Below are 12,121 nucleotides of genomic sequence, written 5' to 3'. Positions count from 1 at the left end.
AAAGTTTTTTTTTTTTTTTTTATAAAACTGTCACTATATCTTTACAATAGTGCATGGGACATAATCTGTGAAAAAAAACATATTCCTCTGAGTCCTCCTAGTGCATTTGCAAGATTTCAGCATGCCCCGAAGGAAAACAACCAATCAGAGCCGAGGAGTCTCTACAGCAGCTGTCAATCACTGCTTGCAAAACTGGCCAACTCTAATCGAACGGTCAAACTAGGCAGCGCTGATCAAATATGAATCAAGAGTCTGTTACTGTAATGCCTATTTCTCACCTCAAATGTTTTCAGAAACATATTTTAGTGTTTAGCTGTAAAATGAGAAAGTTTGTGACCCAGCCTGTGGGCGGTGCTTGGTTTTGGCTCGACTGTTTTCAACATGGTGTCCGCGTCACAAACTTTCTAATTTTACAGCTAAACAGTACACTACAAGATGTTCCTGAAAACATTTGAGGCGAGAAACAGGCATTACAGTAACAAAATCTTGATTCATATTTGATCAGCGCTGCCTAGTCTGACAGTTTGATTGGAGTTTGCAGTGATTGACAGCTGCTTTAGAGGCTCCTTGGCTCTGATTGGTTGTTTTCCTTCGGGCGCTGTGAAATCTTGCAAATGCCATTAGGTGGAGGAGGCAGAGAAACATTATTTTTTTCACAGATTATCTGTCTCATGTACTACTGTTAGGATATAGTGACAGTCAGTGGTGGAGGAAGTATTCAGATCCTTTTCTTAAGTAAAAGTACAAATACAACACTGTAAAATACTGTTAATAGTAAAAGTTGAGCATTGAACATGTTACTGAAGTGAAAGTATGTAAGTATAATCTGGAAAATGTACTCCAAGTGTCAAAAGTAAAAGAACTCAATGCAGTATAATGTCCCCTGTGACTGTTGTACTATTATACAACGTATAATTACATTATTATTATTACTCAGGCATTCATTCATGTAAAAGCAGGATGTTATTGCTGTAATTGGTTGAGGTGGAGCTCATTTTTATTGGACTGCAACTAATGATTACTGTCATTATGGATTAATCTGCCGATTATTTTTCTCCTTTAATCCATTGTTTGGTTTGTAAAAATAGTGATAAATGCCTTCACAATTACCCAGAGCCCATCTTGTGTTTTATATGCAAAAAAAAAAGTGAATTTGTAAGGCAACTAAAGCGGTCAGATAAATATTGTGAGGTAAAAAGTATAATAATTCCCTCTGGGATGTAGTGGAGTAGAAGTATACAGTGGCATGAAAAGAAAAGACTCAAGTAATGTACAAGTACCTGAAATTTGTATTTAAGTGCAGTACTTGAGTAAATGTACTTAGTTACATTCCACCACTGGTGACAGTTTTATGAAAATAACTTTTTTATCATATTGCTTTAAGTTGCTGACTGCAGCTTTAATGCCTTAATAACATATTAACTAAAACACAGTAAGAAAAACAGAATGTGCAACATGGTGAGGTGGTGTGATGACACAAATTTGTCCAAACAGGCCTTCCATAATGAAAAACTAAACTCTTTAATGGAGCATAGCGTGTAGTTTTTGTCAATATCAGGCCCGCATAATCTCCAAATGAAAAGGCTCAACATATCACTGACAAAATAGAAAGTGCTGCTGTAAAATAAATGCTAAATTGCCAACAGAGTGCTTTTATACAAACACAGGATTCGTTCATTTTGCTGTAAGGATCTGCAGAAGTGAGAGCAGCTATCACATTTTTTTTTCTCCAAATAATTCAACTGAAATTCATACAGTACACTATACAGGCCCAGCATGATGCAGCCTTGTACCCATAAAAAAACACAACACTCTCATGCTCTCTCAAACTCAAAGTAAAAATGATCAGTCCGATAAACTGAGAAAGAGGCTCGTGGAATCGAGGTTAGTATTCGTCTAAGTTGTCAGCTTTGGGGATGGAAAGGCCTCGGTCCTTCAGGGCCAGCATCTTCACTTTCTCCGTCTCCTGCTTGGTTTGCTGCTGCAACCGCTGCTCCTCCAGAATCTCTTCGATGGAGACCTGCTGCAGGACCGTGTCGCAGGGCTTATCCACATCCTACAGAAGTCAACATTTCATCAGTCACAGGCTTGTAATAAATTCATCACACATTATAATGTATATCAGCAAACTGTTCACTCTTTCCTCCCATAACAACTTCAGATGAAAGCTTAGCCAAAGAACCACATAAAAAGGATTTTCCTGTTGATAAGGACTTGTCAAATTTGGCCAAATATGATCATCCACTCTCACCGGATAGATATGAAAAAGGCACCAGTCCTACTCAACCACAACCCAGCCTGTGTGCAGACTCAATCTCCAACCACATCTCCCTTTTTTCCAGCATTTAAAACATAAATACATGAATAATGAAGTGAAACTAGTGTAATTATCAGACTACCGCAAACCTCTCCTACCACAAAAAGATGTTAACATCTTCTAGAGCACTGAGCTTGACAACTGCGTACGTGCTATGATCCCCGTAACTTCTATGCATCCATTCTTTGTTAATTACACAAACTGCTGTACTCGCCATACTGTACATCGTCTGCAGCTGTAGAGGCTATGCTGCTGTCAAAATGCAGATTTGTAACTGAATGCATGAAGCATATTTATAGAGGGACATGCAGAGTCTGGGTTCATGAGTCATGTGTGCAGGCCTAGAAGGTCCTATACAGTCACTGTTATGTGCCTGTAGTGCGTTTAAGATGTCACTGCACAAATTCACACACACATTAGAGATGCACGATGATAACAAAAATCTAATTTTATTAATGTCTCTGTTACTTTAACTCTTCTCTAATGTTCTGAATAAGAGTCCGTTTAAGTGGCGCAGGAGTTACATTTTTCTGTAGGTTTCAGATATATTAAGATTGTTTTTATTTTGCAGTATTTCACAGTACGTCAAGACGGCAGGATTAATATGTTTTGAAAGTTTATAGCTTGTGTGAGCTTTCCTGAGTGATTCTAGTCATAAACTCAAGCCAGTTTTAACCAGCCATGTAGGAAGTTGCATAAAACACATCTCAGCATCCCATCTTCCAACAGTTTAGTCTGCATCTTTGTTTATAAAAACAAGCGGTGTTATAATTAATGAGCCTTATCCCATAATAATAACCTGGGCAGATTTATTAGAAAGCAGCCGAGCTGTTATATTTACTTAGTTTGTAACCTAGTGACGTCCCGCCCGGAAAAATAAAAATATAAATGTTAGCCTGGGTAAATAAGCTGGGTTTATAAACATTATGTTCACCTGTTCCATACAAACAAATAGGGGTGTAAGAAAATATCGAAAGTAACGAATATCACGATATTATGTTTTGTGATACTGTATCGATTCTCAAAAACACTATTGATTTTTTAATTAATAGTTTACATGAAAAGATGAACTCAGTCAATACTTTATTAAATTTGTAAAGAGATGCGCCCTCTGGACCGTGATAAATACAAATGCAGATCCCACTGTTCTGATTGCATAAAGAAAGTAAGATTTCATAAAGAAAGTAAACTTTTTTTAACTCTGATCTTATGCGTATGGTGGTGCGTTCTTTATACTATTGACAGTTTTCCTTAAATTAGATTTAAAAAAATATATCACCTTACTTTCAGTATCGCAATATATTAAATCGTAACCCCTGTACCGTGATACGTATCGTATCACCAGATTCTTACTAAAACACAGCCCTACAAACAACAGGTCTCCATTGAAAATAAATATATAGAATAAGCACTAAAAATGTAGAATAAACAATCTCATTATTTTAAATTTATTTGGACCCTTTTTGTGAATCTCCACTCCCACACCCATTACTACATTTACTGTAATGTGTGAATGACATCATTTTGACTGAGGCAAATTTAAAAGGGACTGTTTGTAACTTCTTACACGTATAAATCAATCCGGGTTGGTGTCCCATGCACGTTCGCATGTGGCTACGCTGTTCAAACAAGACTCCAACAAGACTCCAACACAAACTACACGGAAGCACCAAAACCGCAAAGTTATATCTAGTGAAGCCCATCTTGCAAAACAGTGTTGGCCGCGGTCGGAGGACGCGGGGGAGACCGTAGCTTTGGTCTCCAGGACCGGAGTCTCTGCAGTACTCTGCTCCTCTGCGTGCTTGCCTTCACTCATACGCCACGCTCGTTCTCGCTATTTCGCTCCACTCTTACATGCATGCGTGCACACTACACACTGCAGAAGAGTTAGTTTAGCTCTGAGAATATCTAGTAAATGTACAGTGGACGTTTGTGCAGAAATAAATGCTGCAGCTCCTCCAGACCAACAGAGGTTTCCCGTGTCTTTTGAAATGACGGGGCTCCGCAGCGAGAAACGTTATCGTCTCCGACCAAAACTCCGGTGTCTCCCCCGTTCCCTCCGACCGCGGTCGGGAAGCAGAAGCAGGAAAAGCCAACACTAGGATCAGCAGTGATTCACGGAGGGACCTTTGTCTGGTCAGCTAACATTACTGCCAAGCAGGTGAAATATAGAGTGATATTGTGGTTTTAGCTGATGTGTGTCGCCTCACTGTTTTGAGCGATGCTCGTTCATGTCTATGTAGAGCGAGCACAAGCGTGAACCCGACGCTGACTTTTCGTTGACTTAACGGCCACAGGTGTCGCTGTTAACAAACAATTCTGATTCTTACAAACAGTCCCTTTAAATAATATTTAGTAGTAATTTAGTAATTGCTCACCATCCACTGTCACATCCATTTCAGCTTGATCCAAACACACAAATACAAGGAGGATATTCCCACTTACTATCTCTCCCAGCAGCACCACATTCTCTCCTCTCACTATGAATATTCCTCTGGGGATGTCACCAAATTTCTTCCCCACGTGGATGCGCTCAACTGTCTGATGAAAAACTAAATTGGCTGGTGGGGAACAACAAGAGAAACAGGTTAGAGAAATAAAGTGTTATATAGAAAGAAGAAAAAAATATTGTGTGAATCGTATTAACATTTTAATTGAGCCCCTGTAATTAGCTGTTGGCTTGTTGTTTTGCACCCTATATGAATAGAAACGAGTGGGAGATAAATATAAATGAGATATACCAAACTGATCAATGCTTCTGAGGTATCCGATCAGAGTCCTGCCATCTCGGAGCAGCACCAGGTGCTTCTCTGCAGGAAAACAACAAACACAAACATGTTCAACAACAACATTAAACGGTCACAAATGATCCAGTTTAGTGTCAGACACGATGCCACATCTTGACACGATTTATCAGTAAACCATGTCTATCTGATCCTCCTCTCCTCCTCAGACTTACTGTCGATGTCGTCTATGAGGCTGGCCGTCCCTGGAACGTAATTCATCTTGAGCTGTTGCTTTTTTGTATCTTTTTTGGAACGTTAAGCCATGAATGTTTCAAAATATGTTTCTTTCAAGAGGAGAACCGGAAGCGTCTTTATACACGCCCGGGATCAACTTCCTGTAGACCTTTAACCCTTTGAGCGCTGCAGTACAATTAAATGTCTATTTATTACATTTATTTTTATTTTTATTTAAAAAATTTTTAAGAAAACATCTTTAAAAACATGTAACACTAGAAATGTATAGTGTTTGAAGATTAAAATATTAGTAAATGTTGAAAACAATTGATATATTTTATGACGTGTTTTCTATTGGCTAATAGCGTCATCTGACGCTGGGGCGACACCAAAGATCGTTTACAATCGACAGTGACACTTTTTGATTGTGTAGCCATAAAATTATCAAAATTGAATTGTATTTTAAATTTTTACTTTTGATCCTACGACGGAGTATTAGGGACACAGGAAAAAAAAATCTGAGATTTCGAGAATAGAGTTATAGCTTTACGTGAAAAAAAGTTGTACAATTACGAGAATAAAGTTATAAATTTATGAGAAAAAAGTTGAAATATTACGAGAATAAAGTCGTAATTTTACGAGAAAAAAAGTCGTAAAATTTGAATAATAAGGTCGTAACTTTACGAGAAAAAAGTGGTAAAATTACAAGAATAAAGTCGTAACTTTACGAGAAAAAAGTTGTGATATTACGAGAATAAAGTTGTAATTTCACGAGAAAAAAGTCGTAATATTACGAGAATAAAGTCGTAACTTTACGGAAAAAAGTTGTAAAATTACGAGAATAAAGTCATAACTTTACGAGAAAAAAAGTCGTAATTCTTACAAGAATAAAGTCGTAATTTTACGAGAAAAAACCCCGTAATATTACGAGAATAAAGTCGTAACTTTACAAGAAAATAGTCGTAATATTACAAGAATAAAGTTGTAACTTTACAAGAATAAAGTTGTAACTTTACGAGAAAAAAGTTGTGATATTACGAAAAATAAAGTCATAACTTTACGAGAAAAAAGTCGTAATATTACGAGAATAAATTAATAATTTTACGACTTTTTCTCGTAAAATGACGACTTTATTCTCGTAACAAAATCTCAGCCCTGTCGTATCATCCAAACACACCCAAACAGTAGACCATCCGCATAATCGCACATCTTTTATGCATCATGAGTAAAATCTCCCTCAATCCATTAAAGACGTTCGTGGTGCGAGAAAATAGCGTCAGAGTGAGACCTCTGTAGTTCTACTCGTGCTCTTCATTTAAAGAGACATGACATGAATGAGCCTGAGCTCGGTTGCCAAACAAGGCCTATAGAAAGGAGGCTAAATTATGCGTCATCAATGCGTCAATTCTCGGGGGGTACCACACATACGCAGTTAAACATGACCAGCACTGCGCATGCGTCATACCCCCAAATCCTAACACCAGTGACCCATCCTCCTTCTATAAGCCTTGCGTTGCCATTCTATCCTTTCCTGATTCAAACCAAGCGATCATCTACTTCTCTAGATTAAAACACGGCAGCATCGTTTGTTAACAGTCTGGACTAACAGATAAGTAACGTTAGTCTTGTTAAATAGTTGTTTATAATGGCAGATAACAGGACATGTGCTGTGGAGCGTGTTTAGCTGAAGAAACATCATCAAATGCAGCCAAACCTGAAGCCCGGCTGGCCCTCTAACTCTGAGACTGCTAACGGGAACTGGAACAACACCATGGTAATATCATGTGGACACAGCTTAGAGACATTAAGCAGTCTTTTCAGTGTGTTTAGTTTTCATTAAACAACCTGAGTCTACACAGAAACACATAGTTACTCAGCCAGCTTGTGTTACAGTAGAGCTCTGTAGTAACATGCTAGCTGGATGGCTAACAGACAGCTAACTAGCATTATGTAATAGTTGCTGCTACACTGCTCACTAGTTCAGCTGTTGTTTGACTTTGTGTCATGTTTGTCTTGATGTGACAACACTGCTATCAGTACAACAGTTGTGTCCAAAACGTACATGTTTGAGAAATGTCTTTCTTTGCCTGTTCTCTGTTAGCTCATACAGTATTTATCTGCCAGCATGCAATCAATGAGTCACTTGTTGTCTTGTCTGGGATAGATGCTGAAAGCATTTGGTTATATAGTTTCTTGTTAGCTTGCACCAAAGACAGCTTAGAATATAAATAGTACTCCTGGTACTTAACTTTCCCAGTAGACCACATACAAAGGAGGACGGTCTGCAGGACAGATAATAATGCACACAGTGCACTTTCATAGACTAAGTTGCTGGAGTTACCCTGCACTATACTCATTTGTACCAGTCTCTTCTGCACTATATTCACTTTTAACAGTCTCTTCTGCACTATACTCATTTGTACCAGTCTCTTCTGCACTATACTCATTTTTAACAGTCTCTTCTGCACTATACTTATTTTTAACACTTTTTAATAGTCCTGTATCACAGCTGTTACCCTGCACTATATTCAGTTTTAACAGTTTTCTTCATCTCCTTGTATTTTTATATCTGGTATATTTTTTTGTACTTTGTACTTTGCACTACTAACTCTTTTTACTAACATGTTTTGCACTATGGAACTGTGATGCTGGAAACTTGAATTTCCCTCGGGATCAATAAAGTTACTATCTATCTATATCTACCAAAAAACTGACAAGAACTGCACTTTACTGTACACTTTACTGTCTGTCAGTACTACTCGGGTGTAATTCTCACTGCAATATCATTTTCCACTTGTGCAATTTTGTTAATAGTCTGTTTATTGTCAGTACTGTATATACTGCTCCTTTCTATTTAAATGGTTCACATTTTGTTACACTTTGTTTAGCTCCTTTTTTTTTTTTTACTGTGTTAGCTGTTGCATCTTGTTTTCTGCACTATCCCCTTTGCTGCTGTACACTGCACATTTCCCCACTGCGGGACTAATAAAGGAATATCTTATCTTAACAGATATATTCTCTGAAAATAACTCTGCTGTGTGATATACTCTGTGTTCACAGGACGCTCCTCAGTATCCAGGCTACCCCTCACACTACTGGTATCCCCAGTCTCATACCACAGGACACTATGCAAATACCTATCCCTCTGGATCAGAAGTTCAGCCTCAGTACAATCAACAGGTACAGCTAGGTGTGCTCATGGTGCAGCAACATAACCTGGCCCTCTAAATCCGAGGTTGTACAGTAGCAGCAAATCTACTCATTATCCTTAAGACTCTTAAGTGCTTTCACCTTTCCCTCACATTTTTCCAACAGTCAGCTACTACAGTTACATTTATGTACAGGCAATGGCATGTCTTTTGATTAATCCCCCCTCTCGTGCTTTCCATGTAGGTAATGCCTGGAGGTTATCCAAATGGCCATGGTGTCTACAGCCCAGCGCAGAGTCAGTATTCAACAAGTGGTTTCCACCCCTCCAACCCTTTCTACTGTGCCGACACTCAGAGACCAGCTCCAGGTCCTTATCCTAACCAGGTCTGTGCAGTGGAGCAGAGCAGCGGGCCGTCTGGACAGCCACACGCTCAACACCAACATCATCACTATCCTGGTCCACACTGTCAAGGGGTGAGTTTATTCAAACACACACCATGGTTAAATATCGGAAATAATATTGTAACATTAACATTTATTAGGGCTGCACATTTAATTGAATATAAATCACGATTTTGGCCATGAACATGATCGCCTGCGATATTATATTGAGGTTTAAAATATGCATTCTGCTCATAGATACAACCAATGTGTTTATGATTAAATTGAGAGCATAACATTGTTTATTTAGCTCTTAATGTTGTTAATTTTGCTCTCGAAGTGCACCAGATTGAAGCATTTAACTTTCAAATGTAGCTAACAAAAGAGTAGGGGAAATATTCCTTTTATTTTTTCACATTGCAATATACTGTATATATACTGTATATAGCAGTTTTTTTCCAACATCGTACAGCCCTAATTTGTGCATTAGCAGGAATGTAGCACAGTATGGAAGTGAAAGCAGTGCTCTGTTTATTTTAATGTGAAAGTGCAATAAAAATATGTTTTCGCAAAAATCAATGAATATTCATGATAAATAATCGTAATCTCAATATTGATCAAAATAATCGTGATTATCATTTTGGCCATAATCGTTCAGCCCTACTATTGATTGTATCTGACTGTGATATACTAAAGTAAAATAGTAATAAAAATAACTTGCTTCCTTTTTTTTCTCTGTCCCAAAATTACCTTCACATCCAAAAGAAACAAAGTATTTCTGGAAATGCTACATATATCTGTCTTGCCTCTGCTCCCAGGCTCCTGGATATCCTCCTGGGGCGTACCCACACTACAGTGAAGGTGGTCATGCAATACCTTCGAACCCCTCATACCCCACTGGCCAGCCTCTCCACCAAAACCCCCAGGCCGATGGGTGGGCGCACTCTGGTGCGTACGCCCCCCCACAGCAGCAATGGCAGCCAGGCCAGCAGCCTCAGCAAGGCCACTACGGAAATCCTGTCCGTCCACCGCATCCTCCAGCGTGGCCGGGGACCGGAACTGGCGCTCCACCACCTTACCAACCCAAGGTATGAATCTGCAGCTACTGTATTATTTCAATGTGGTTTTCATGATTCTTTGGTATTGTTGATCAAGTGAGCCGGTAAAATACATTTTGGATGCTCGTACATTTTGCATAAAAGCTGTAATGATGGTAAACAGAAGAAGAAATGGAACCCACAAAGACCTCTTTTCAGGTCAAGCATAGACATGCAGTGATGTGACTTTATAAAACTAATTTTGGAGAACTGGATTTATAAATCAGTACAATTTACATGTTGTGTTTATATGGTATTGAGATTGAGGATTATCAAATATCTTAACAGTCTTTTGTTTTATGTTACTGTAGGACCAACAGCACCAACGCGCCCCTCAAGTGGGACCTAAACCCAGGCCGGCCCCATCCCTGAATCCCCCCAATGGAAAGCCCGCCGAAATAAGCTCGCCGCCCCAAATGTACAACAAAATCGGGAGAGGTGAGCCTAACCCTTCGCAAGGTGACCCCCCGCCGTCGGCCGCGGCCCAGGCTCCGGCTCCGGGCCATGCTGGACCTCACCCCCTAAGCGATAACCCCGGCCTAGCCAAGGTCCAATACGTCATGGCCAGAATGATGCTGCTTCAGGAAGACGTCGACGAGTTTGTCGGCAAAAAGTCAGACAAGAGTTATCGCTGTCTGGAGGAACTGCTGACCAAAGAGCTGCTGGAGCTGGACTCCGTGGAGACTCGGGGACAGGAGATCGTCCGGCAAGCCCGGAAGGAGGCCGTACAGAGGGTCCAGGCCATTCTGGATCGGCTGGAGAAGAAAGCCTTCTGAACTGGACTTACTTACTGGTTTGTGGGTCACCAAGTCTTGCTGTTTTTCTTCTTCCAGATCTTCCATGGACACAATGAGGGTCTATTCTTCTCTCTCTCTCTCTCTCTCTCTCTCTCTGAGCTGTGTTATCTTAAGATTTTTTTCCACCACCATGATATAATAACATGCCTGAAATAAGTGGCATGGACCCGCGACCAAGACAGAGCAATTACTGGTACATGGAATCAACCTTTAACGCCTAATTATGCTGGTATAAGTGATGGTGTTGGAAGTGTAGACTGACGGTTGTACATATCATAAGTGACTTTCAGCCTCAGTGAGCGACCGTGCTGGCTACACAACCTGACACTCTCGCTCAGCTTCCTCTTTGGCGTCATTTAAACTTTGCCAGCATAATGCAGGGCAGAGTCGCAGGAAGCTGGATTTATTCAGTGCCACGTTGCAACTGTTCTCTGACCTGTGATACATATCCAGTTTATGGTCAGGCTGTCCCTCAGGATTGTGGGTCGGTTTTAGCCTGATCCTACATCTAACAACACATGCACTTCATCAGCCGTCTATTATTACATCTTACAGTCTGTTTGCATGATATTGTCCTCACCCCCTCCCTCCCGATAGAGGCCATACACTTAGTTGCCCATTACTTCTCCAAGTCTCTGCAGGAATAGGTGCAAAGCTTTCCTTTTCAGTTGTGTTCCCTGCATGCACTGTAATGTCAGACAAACACTCGATGCAGTCACGACATCTCAAAGCTCATAATTGGGCCTAGAGCGTAGCAGATTTAGTGAAAACCCCCTAAAGATTGCTGTCCCCATTATTCCATCTCTTGGATGAAAATTCTTCCTGGGTGCAGACCTAGACCTAGAATCAGACCTACATATGAATGCCATGTATTTCAATATAGGAACTACTGTTATTACAGATACATAGGACATAAGGAAAAGTTTAAGAATTACTTGAAAAGATGCTAAGTTATATTCTTTTTATCCCTTTTTGAACACTTGGAATATATACATGACTAAGCAAGGGAATTGTATTGTGTTCAATCAGTTGCTGTAAAGGATAAAGGAAAGGATGTACTTTAACATTTTCAGTAATGTTTTGTGCTTAAGGACAATGTTGGTCACAGCACTTGGATCAAGTGTTTAATTTGGACCTTGTTTCTGTTTTTCTGTCGTACTTAATATCCTTGTTATACAAATCCAGATTTGCATTGTAATCCATTTTCTCGTTAAGAGTCTTTTGTTTGTTTTTTTCAATCATTATTGATGTGTTGATTTAGAGAAAAAAAGAGTGCCATATTTCAGGGGATGGTTTTATATAATTAGAAAAAAAAAATAATAAAAATAAGATCACAAGCTTTGCATGAAAAAACCCGTCATATGTGTTCATTTTCTTGTGACGTCAAGTTTCTGTTTTAGATGGAGCACAACTGTACAG

General features: G+C 39.5%; 2 protein-coding genes across 2 annotated transcripts; one reads left to right on the top strand and one right to left on the bottom strand.

Moving 5' to 3' along the window:
- Positions 1 to 1,497: 1,497 nt before the first annotated feature.
- On the bottom strand, positions 1,498 to 5,437 carry lsm1 (LSM1, U6 small nuclear RNA associated). Its single transcript, XM_074638535.1, has 4 exons — positions 5,277 to 5,437; positions 5,059 to 5,127; positions 4,763 to 4,878; positions 1,498 to 2,056 (listed from the first exon to the last, which is right to left on the bottom strand). The coding sequence occupies exons 1-4, from the start codon at positions 5,320 to 5,322 to the stop codon at positions 1,886 to 1,888; spliced, it is 402 nt and encodes a 133-aa protein (XP_074494636.1). The 5' UTR covers positions 5,323 to 5,437; the 3' UTR covers positions 1,498 to 1,885.
- A 1,266-nt stretch (positions 5,438 to 6,703) lies between these two features.
- On the top strand, positions 6,704 to 12,055 carry bag4 (BCL2 associated athanogene 4). The gene is made up of 5 exons (XM_074638532.1): positions 6,704 to 7,051; positions 8,338 to 8,457; positions 8,671 to 8,901; positions 9,627 to 9,896; positions 10,217 to 12,055. The coding sequence occupies exons 1-5, from the start codon at positions 6,980 to 6,982 to the stop codon at positions 10,679 to 10,681; spliced, it is 1,158 nt and encodes a 385-aa protein (XP_074494633.1). The 5' UTR covers positions 6,704 to 6,979; the 3' UTR covers positions 10,682 to 12,055.
- Positions 12,056 to 12,121: the final 66 nt, after the last annotated feature.

This window comes from Sebastes fasciatus, chromosome 6 (assembly GCF_043250625.1).
Source record: "Sebastes fasciatus isolate fSebFas1 chromosome 6, fSebFas1.pri, whole genome shotgun sequence".
In the NCBI taxonomy this organism is placed as follows: Eukaryota; Metazoa; Chordata; class Actinopteri; order Perciformes; family Sebastidae; genus Sebastes; species Sebastes fasciatus.
The sequence above is the reverse complement of the archived record's forward strand: the minus strand, read 5'-3'. Positions and strand labels throughout refer to the sequence as shown.

What these genes read in the sequence shown, in the direction of transcription:
- lsm1 (XM_074638535.1), bottom strand. Translation starts at nt 5,322, where the DNA reads ATGAATTACGTTCCAGGGACGGCCAGCCTCATAGACGACATCGACA. An exon ending in CCTCATAGACGACATCGACA is followed by an intron (nt 5,128 to 5,276) that starts GTAAGTCTGAGG and finishes GTTTTCCTGCAG; the next exon opens with AGAAGCACCTGGTGCTGCTC. An exon ending in TGGTGCTGCTGGGAGAGATA is followed by an intron (nt 2,057 to 4,762) that starts GTAAGTGGGAAT and finishes TGACTTCTGTAG; the next exon opens with GATGTGGATAAGCCCTGCGA.
- bag4 (XM_074638532.1), top strand. Translation starts at nt 6,980, where the DNA reads ATGCAGCCAAACCTGAAGCCCGGCTGGCCCTCTAACTCTGAGACTGCT. An exon ending in CTGGTCCACACTGTCAAGGG is followed by an intron (nt 8,902 to 9,626) that starts GTGAGTTTATTC and finishes CTCTGCTCCCAG; the next exon opens with GCTCCTGGATATCCTCCTGG. An exon ending in CACCACCTTACCAACCCAAG is followed by an intron (nt 9,897 to 10,216) that starts GTATGAATCTGC and finishes ATGTTACTGTAG; the next exon opens with GACCAACAGCACCAACGCGC.